This window comes from Protobothrops mucrosquamatus, unplaced genomic scaffold, assembly GCF_001527695.2.
Source record: "Protobothrops mucrosquamatus isolate PMUCROS unplaced genomic scaffold, P.Mucros_1.0 scaffold1224, whole genome shotgun sequence".
Lineage (NCBI taxonomy): Eukaryota > Metazoa > Chordata > Lepidosauria > Squamata > Viperidae > Protobothrops > Protobothrops mucrosquamatus.
This window is the reverse complement of record NW_015387432.1, coordinates 108949-117328: the sequence shown is the minus strand read 5'-3', so window position 1 is coordinate 117328 and position 8380 is coordinate 108949. Positions and strand designations below refer to the sequence as shown.

At 39.2% G+C, this 8380-nt stretch overlaps 1 protein-coding gene across 1 annotated transcript in view; it reads right to left on the bottom strand.

Moving 5' to 3' along the window:
- Nucleotides 1-1575: 1575 nt before the first annotated feature.
- The window catches only part of ARHGEF33 (Rho guanine nucleotide exchange factor 33), a 33996-nt gene continuing 27191 nt past the window's right edge, over nucleotides 1576-8380 (bottom strand). Inside the window, 4 exon segments of the mRNA XM_029285041.1 lie at nucleotides 1576-2265; nucleotides 4041-4788; nucleotides 5197-5361; nucleotides 7384-7532. Coding sequence (XP_029140874.1) covers nucleotides 2131-2265; nucleotides 4041-4788; nucleotides 5197-5361; nucleotides 7384-7532 — 1197 coding nt within the window. The 3' untranslated portion in view covers nucleotides 1576-2130.

Sequence of the window (8380 nt, the reverse complement as noted above, 5' to 3'; positions counted from 1 at the left end):
TGACTTTGCCTATTAGAACGTCACAAAAGGTGATCACATGGCCCCAGGACACTGCAACCGTTGTAAATATGAGTCAGTTGCCAAATGTCTGAATTTTGATCACATGACCACAGATGCTGCAAAGGTCATGTGAAAAATGGTCATAAGTCACTTTTTCAATGCTGTTGTAACTTTGAATGGTCACTAAATGAACTATTGTAAATCAAGGACTACCTGTATTTTTTTATTCAACGTATAGTGTTGTTTAATAAAGAGTATAATATTAGAATGAGTTTAGAATGTTACAACTTATTAGTACATTCACATGTCACAATTGGCTAAGCCAAAAGCAAACGATCACTGTGTTTTAGCATCATGTGAGGATACATGCGTTATATAGGTGATCTATATCAGGGGTCCCCAACCCCTGGGCCGCAGCCCACTACCGGGCCTTAAGCCTTTCAGAACCGGGCCGCGGAAGGGGCAGATGAGTGCATGTGCGCGTGCATCCCAACTTGCACGAGCGGTGGCAAGCACCTGCATGTGCACTCCATTTGTGCGAGCAGCAGGCCTGCGTGCCTGCCGCTCCCAAAAATGTAGCTGGGAACAAGTGCGCTTGCCCACCACTCATGCGGAACCATCCCCTCTCCTCCACGCCAGTCAGCAAAGCTCGAAAGGTTGGGGAACTCTGATCTATATAATTCAGAATCTGTTAGATGTGAATTCTGCAGTTGAATACAGCCTGTTGCTCCAGACCTAATATATAGTCCAATTCTTCCATTCATTCTTTCCTATTAGGTCTTAATTTGAAGAGAATTTGAGTGTTTAGCTTTTGTTGATGTCAAATCCAATTCAAGCAGTGAAACTAAATTGGGCTATAGGAAAATGTGCTACATTTTAGTTATATGAAAACCAAACATCTGCAGCACCAAAGGCCACTACTCAATGTAAAAATGCAGTTAAATAATTCAAACAAACTGTTGTGCTTTTGTTTGCTTTGCATTTACTATCGTAATCCTGATATTTAAATATTAAATATGTTGTCTCTAGGCAGCACATAAATTCAATAAGTAAATAAAATATTGTAATCCCTGTAGAAAATTTATCCCATCTATGACTTGGAGTTTTAATATTATATCCTGAAAAGTTAATTCTGATTATTACCCCCGTTTTCTAGATGAGCAGCAGATTACCTCTTCCTGATTAAATGTTTCTGGTCAATATACTATTGGTTATTAGCTCCAGAAAGATATTGGACTGGGTTTTTTTTCCATATTTCCCACTTTTTTTAACTTATCCAGCTTTCACTACCCATTGTATAAGTATTCAATCACGATTGGGTGGTTTGGATTTTTGTCTCATTATTAGTCTTTTATAACTTAATCACATAAACAATACTCAGTTGAATTTGCTGAGCAAATGAGCCATGTCTTTTAGCCATGTCTTTTGCTTCAATTTCATTTGAAGCAAAATGCAAGCAATAAAACATACTTGGAAGTAAAATATAAATTATACCAATTTAAAATGTATATATGAGCCTAGCACCATTTTCCTGTTTATGGGGGAAAAACTAATCATTTGGTTTAGAACCTTGTGATCTAGATATTTTTTTATTTCCGGATCACTTAAATAAATTATAAACATTCCTATTTTACAATATTCCTGATGTAAAATGATTAAATTGTACCTAAAGCTACTCTTAAGAGGTGAACTGCTCTTTTAGAGATAGATCAATCAAGAATTGTGCTACATTTTTCTACACTATTGAAAATAATGCAGATATCCAAAGAGGAGTTGATGAATATTTGGAGACACAGACATTTTCCTATTGAACCAGTTCATACAGGAGCACTGAATAACCATCTTGAATACTTGATTTAAAGATGATATAGAACCAAATCTGTATAACATGCATTGTTACACACTGTAGCTCTTGTATGGCATGCAAGGTATTACCAGCCCTGAAAAATCCTGCCTGAAGTTTAGTTGGCAAAAGTTATGACAACCCACACTTCTCTAAGGTTTTACATTAACAACTCAGAACCAATAAACTACAATGGACATTAATACAATGCTTTCCCCATTGCTAGGTAGCCCTTCTGCATAACGGGAGCAAATAAATGTTGGCAAATTTATTTTTCTTTCAATGACTCATTTCTTTTTGAAAAGTTTGCGAAAGGAACTGCGAAGGCTTCTTTTTTGTTCTTGCCGTGGTGGATGACTGCTGAAAGATGTTTGCTCATTGTCATCTCTGCAAGAGAATCGGGTATCTTCTAGATACATATCCTGAAAAGGGAAAAAATGGTTGTCTCATTCAGTGGAACAAAAGCGGTTGAGAAAATCAACCTCTGTAGGAAACCTTTAATGTTTGTTTTGAAACTTATGCAGTAAGAATAGGAAACCTTTTACTTTATAAATCCTGGCAAATCACAGTTCCCTGGAGCCCCCTTGGCACGATGAAGACTGCTACATATCACAAGAAACCAATATTTGGGGGCTTCTGAGCATGTGGATAAGATGGACTGAAGAATGTTCCTGTTATGGGCTAGTGTAACTGCAGTTCTCCATGTCCCTAAAAGAAGTCATAGGAACCAAACCCATTTTAAAGACCAGGAATTGCTTCTCAAAAGCTTGCTTCACCGAGAGCGGGAAAGATTATCCTCTTCCCTACAAGACCGCGTCCTGCATTTCTAGCAGGAAGGCAGGCAAGAATCAGGTGTGTCTGTCGTGTCTGGAATGTATGTGCAACGGAAAAGAATCTCAGATCTAAGCATGATGTCATGTGTCTGATTAACGAAACACTTAAAAGGACTTTCAGGCATATTTTTCCTAAAAGCATTTATTAAGGTTACAGAGATGTCAGTACGGCATGGTGGAAATGCTTAGATCTGAGATTCTTATTTTGGAGTCATGGTTCACATCTTCCAATTAACTTGGAAGATGTGATTTACTTCCGGTTTCTTTTTCCTGGGCTTTCCTTTATTCTCCTCCCCTTTCACTGTTGCCTGATTTAACTATAAAAATACCAGACAGTTCTGCATATTGTCAAAGCAAGAATATACAGTATTTGCAGCATTGACAGTGTCTATCTGCATGAATATTCTCCAAAGTCCTGCAGTACCCAGGAACTATTATTTTTGATTAATAATAATAGCTCCTGGGTAGTTAATAGTTACTACTAATATTAACTGCATCTTTATAATCTAATCATATGGTTTAGAAAGGCTCACCTTAATATAATAGTAAACACCTGGCTCAGCAGCAAGGAGTATCTAAGCTAAGATGATTTTGTCAAGGCATGGCTGATGTAGCAGACCAAGATTGTAAGATCAATCTTAAAGCAGCAAATCCTTAGAAGAGCCTATCTAAAATTGAACAGTACAACTAATTTGCAGCCCTCTCGTGAATTCTTTCTTAATTCTTATTAATGCTAATTCTGGGTTGCCATGGTGTCCCAGTCTGTATTCAAGACACATACAGATATAAATTGTCTAATGATATTTTCTCATCCTACACTATGTGCATTCAATCATGGTTGACTTTGTCATGAAGATACAAACTATTAGATTAAGTAACTGAACCACAGTTCAGTTACTTGAAGTTATTTGAAGTACTCTCTCCATTACTGTCTGTCCCATTCAAGGAATTGGAAACATTCTTGGATTTGGCATCATTTTAAAATAAAATTAGGAAAAAAATGGAGCATAATCTTCCAGACATTGGGTGGCAACTTTAAGACTTGTGGGCTTCAACTCCCAGAATTCCCCAACCAGCATGGGAGGGAAATGGGTTGTTTTGGGGGTTGAAGTCCTTAAGTCTTAAAGTTGCTATGGTTGGACACTCCTGATCTAGACAGAGGCAGGAAGATACTCTGGAGACTACTTTCAACTAAAGCTCCAAATGCAGTACATGCACTACTAGCCAAAAAGGACTAACTGAATGATATCCCTGTGGGATGCAGCCCTGACCCTCCCGTCTTTGCCTTTGAGTCAGTAGCCCGCTTACGTGTTTCTCAGACCCTGCTGGGAAGTGGGTTTGCCCTGGCCTTTTGCTCTCCTTACTTCTACAAAGCTTTGCTTTTCACCCACTCCTCGCTGTGGAGGAAAGTAGTTCCACTGGGAGCTCCTGGAGGTGGCAGAGGCCTCATGGGGCTGGAAGCCTCTCTCCTGCAAGTTTGACAGCCGACTCCCACTGCTGCTCCTTGTGCTATATAGCCTTGTGCTGATGCCTTCAGACCCACTCCGGGGAAACTCCTTCAAGGACTGACTCAGTTGTTTGCCCTTGCTCCGAAAAGCCTCACGCTTGGAGGTGCTGCTACTGATGTGCTCCAGATCACTGCTCTTGGGAAGTGGTTGCAAAGTGCGGTGAGCCTTCTCTGGTTCCTTTGTGTAGTTCACAGGTCGCAAGAAGCAGATGTCAATGCTAGATTCAGAGGAGGCTGGTGAGCAAGTCTGAAGGATAGCCAGAGGCTCTTTCTCATAGAGTCCAGGAATGGAATATGTATTCCCTCGGTATTCAAAATCTTCAAAATCAGGAGTAAAGCTTCTGCTGTCTTGCAGAAGCTCCACAGAAGCTTTGTGGGGCTTCTCCAGGTTTTCTTTCATATCTGATGAAGCAGCATTGAACTCCATGTCTGGAAGAGGCTGCAGAGAAGCCGCTAGAGCCTTCAAGTCCTCCTCATTGAACTGAGATGAAGTTAAAGCACTGTCTGGTCTGCCATGCTTTCTTCCATCAGCTTCCCACTCACACGGTTTCCCTGGAATGTTTGCCATTTCTTGTTGTCCCTTTTTTATGTGTGACATCAAATGCCTTAAAAGAGTGGTAAGAGAATAAAGGTAAACAAGCTTAAGCAAACATCTGTGTTCCCCCTCTACCCCAACAGAGGTGAAAGTAGCTCCACATTGGATGATTGGGTTACCAATTTTGTGGGAGCCCCTTGCCATTCAAGTAAATTAAGTGCTTCCCCCCAGGCAAATTGCTAGTATGTATTTTCTGATATGAATAATTCACAAGGATTTGGAGAATACTGTACATTTCTTTTTACTATCTTAGGTGAGTCATGTATGTGAACAAAATCTGAAATATTTGCGAAACATATCGCACCGAAAAAAGTTTGCAAAATATAAGAACAGACAAGAATAAGAATAAAGAAGCTGAAGATGATGCTGTAATGTACATTCCTGAATTAGTATCTTCTGATGATATTTTTGTACTCACATAGCAGTTATTCCAGAAACAGAGGCTGATGGAAACAGATGCACCGTCTCTTCAGAATGGATTCCACTATTGTGAAAGGAAGTTGCACTTGGGGTTGGAGAGGCTGCTGGTCCACTGCTGGGACACTGAGAGGCTAGACCTTTATATAACTTTATGAAGGAAGATCTAGTAAAACAGAAATGTAATATTGTGAGTTCAACAAGAATGCAACCACACCGTTTTTTCTAGTCAGCAGGGAATTAGCCTTGTATTAATTTCAGCAACAGATAATTTTATGTCTATAGTGCTTGAATACCATTATTACTGATACTAAAGTCCCATATGAGGATTAGAAGTATGATAAATATCTAGATCACAAGCAATTTTTGAGAACTTCCACTTTCATTAACAGAAATAGGTTTTTAGCCCTTATGTATAAAATTCCCAAACAGCAGTAGGCCAAACAATTAAGGAAAATATGCTGCATATATCATAAAGAGGAAACAGGCTTATAGGATTAATGTTTTAGTAGTAGAATATCAAGTTTCACCAACCAGAGCCTGGTGCTGCTTTTTCAAGAAATGCCATTAAAGTATAACTCAGACAATATGATTAATCTCCAAATTTAACATTGTATGAAAAAAAAAGCTAAAGGAGGATTCAGTTCTTGCAAAGTAGTGAGCTGATCCACCTGATTTTTCATTTACGTTTTTTTGACCATTTTGGCTGCAAAAATAATTCCAGTAGTATGGAATAATAGTGGCACTTTTAAATTTGCATTACCCATGCAGAACATGTATCAAGCTTTTCTTAGAATAGAACAGTATCAAATTTCTATTATTCCTTCACATATTTTTCTACATACTATAAATAATTCCAAATATTTTACATTATTACTCTTTTTTGCAAAGATTCCAAAGGAATAAAGCAATTAAAAGGGAAAAAACAATGGCTGGGGAAAGCCAATGTAACAAAGAAACTTAAAAGATCACACTGGCATTGAAGAGAAAGTAATTCCATAAATCAGGTGCCATTATGGAGAAATAGCAATAGCACTTAGACTTCTATACTGCTCCACACTGTTTTGCAGCACTTTCTGAATGGTTTACAAATGTCAACATATTGCCCCAACAAACTGGATCCTCTTTTTACTGACCTCGGAAGGATGAAAGACTGAGTCAACCTTGAGCTGGTCAGGGTCGAACTCCTGTCTGTGAGCAGTTGTTAACCTGCAATATTGCGTTCTAACCACTGTGCCACTATGGCTCCTAAAAGATCCACCTCTCTATCACCAGAATGTATAATCTGCAGACCTGACCTTGAAAAGCAGATCCCCCACCCCAAAGACTGTTGGTGCCTGGGACTATAGGATGACAGAACTGAAAACACCATTTAAGGATTAGGGTTAAAAGGACCCAATCCACATCACACTGTATGCAACTCCAACTCAACAGTTCATGGTGGTGCTCCATTCTTAAGTAGGACAACTTTCAAAGCAGGAGCAGAAAGAAACAGGAAAAAATCCTCCACGGAAAGGCAATGCCAGCCAGCACAAACCTCATAGAACTCAGTTGGAGCTAACATCTCTCTGAGGTAAGTCTGGGAAACGATGACTTACTATATTTGAGCAGCCTCTACCAGTTTCCTCCAGACAGACAAATAAAGGTAGCAGCAGGAGGCACAGCAATGATGCTAAAAGTGGAACTGCTCCACATGTCTGATACTACAGAAGAGATGGCTAAGAACAGCTGTGTCTTCATTAGTCCCATTATCCTGGGCCTCTACTCCTGATGTATTGGGTCAAGAGCATGGGGAAAAATTGGGAACAACAAAGACAGCAATGGCCAATCTATTCACATGTCTTTACATAGTTAGGTTATGGAATATTTTTATGTCTTTTTAAAGGGAACTGTGATTACCCACAGGAGTGCTAATGTTTCCCCTACTACTTCGTGTACTCTATTGGGCACAGCCAACAAAACATAGTACTGTTGTTCTCACATTCTATGGTATAGCAGTCAATTAGGAGCTGGGAAGATCAGGTTAAAATTCACCCTGAAATTCTCAGGATGATCCTGGTCCAGTCATTCAGTCAGACTAGTTGAGAAGCTCAAAGGGGAAGAGAGATGTTATATAAATATATTTTGCTCTTGGAAAGAAAGTTTCATAAAAATGCACAAAAAGGCTATTTTTCGGTATTGGACTCACTTTCTCAGTTTCTTTCGTTTCTGTATTAGCAGATCTTCATTGCACTGGAAGAGAAGACTGTAATGAGAAATAAATACTTGTAGGCGCTGAACACAGACAAGAAGGAGGTAATAATCTGGATGCTCTTGCTCAGTATATTTCAGGATGTTCTAGTACAAAAGGAGAAAATCAGAATTAAACCTCAACATCTTCTCAGTTTATTTGATATATATTATGACATTCACCTTATATTGAAAACCAGGTCAAAGCCCCCCTTTTCCTCCTGAGTTTGGGCTGTAACACACCGGTACAGCACGTGCTTTGAATCAAAAGGTTTTCAGATTTGAGCTTTTATAGGGTCTCTTCATAGCCTGAGAAAGTGTCCTGAATGAAATCTTGGGCAGGAAATGCCAGTTGCTATACTGTACATCGGAGCTAGCTGAAAGTCACAATTTCTATTCTTTCAACGTCTGGAAGCCATAGGAGAAATGGACACTGATTGTCCAGTGATAGAGTCGTAGGCCAAATAGAGATTATTTGTCCTATTGTTTTGCTCATGCTATGGCCAAGGGAGCAAAATATATACAATTTGCTATTTTGTTTTTACAAAAAGCCCACAAAAAAGCAGCAGTTTTGCTACTGAAGTTTGGTGCTATAATCTGAAGCCTTATGATGCTAGGAACAAGAATGGGGTTGGGTAGCAGCCTACAAACAGTTCCAAGCTAGATGGATCCATGTTCTGACTCAATATAAGGCAGCATTTTACAGTCTTCTGAAAGGGCCAAAGCTGTATGGAGATCTATATGATGAAACAGACCCTCTTCCAAAACACTGTAGCAAAACAACACAACATACTGTAGCCTCCTGTATTCCTAAAACCCACATTATCTATGTGTGTCTTCAAATGATGGGACAACTGTCCCATTATTTCTATCCACTGGCCATGACGGGAGCTATAATATAACTGCATCTGGAAGGGCTAAAGCTTTCTCACATTTTAATTAAACAAAGGTCAGAG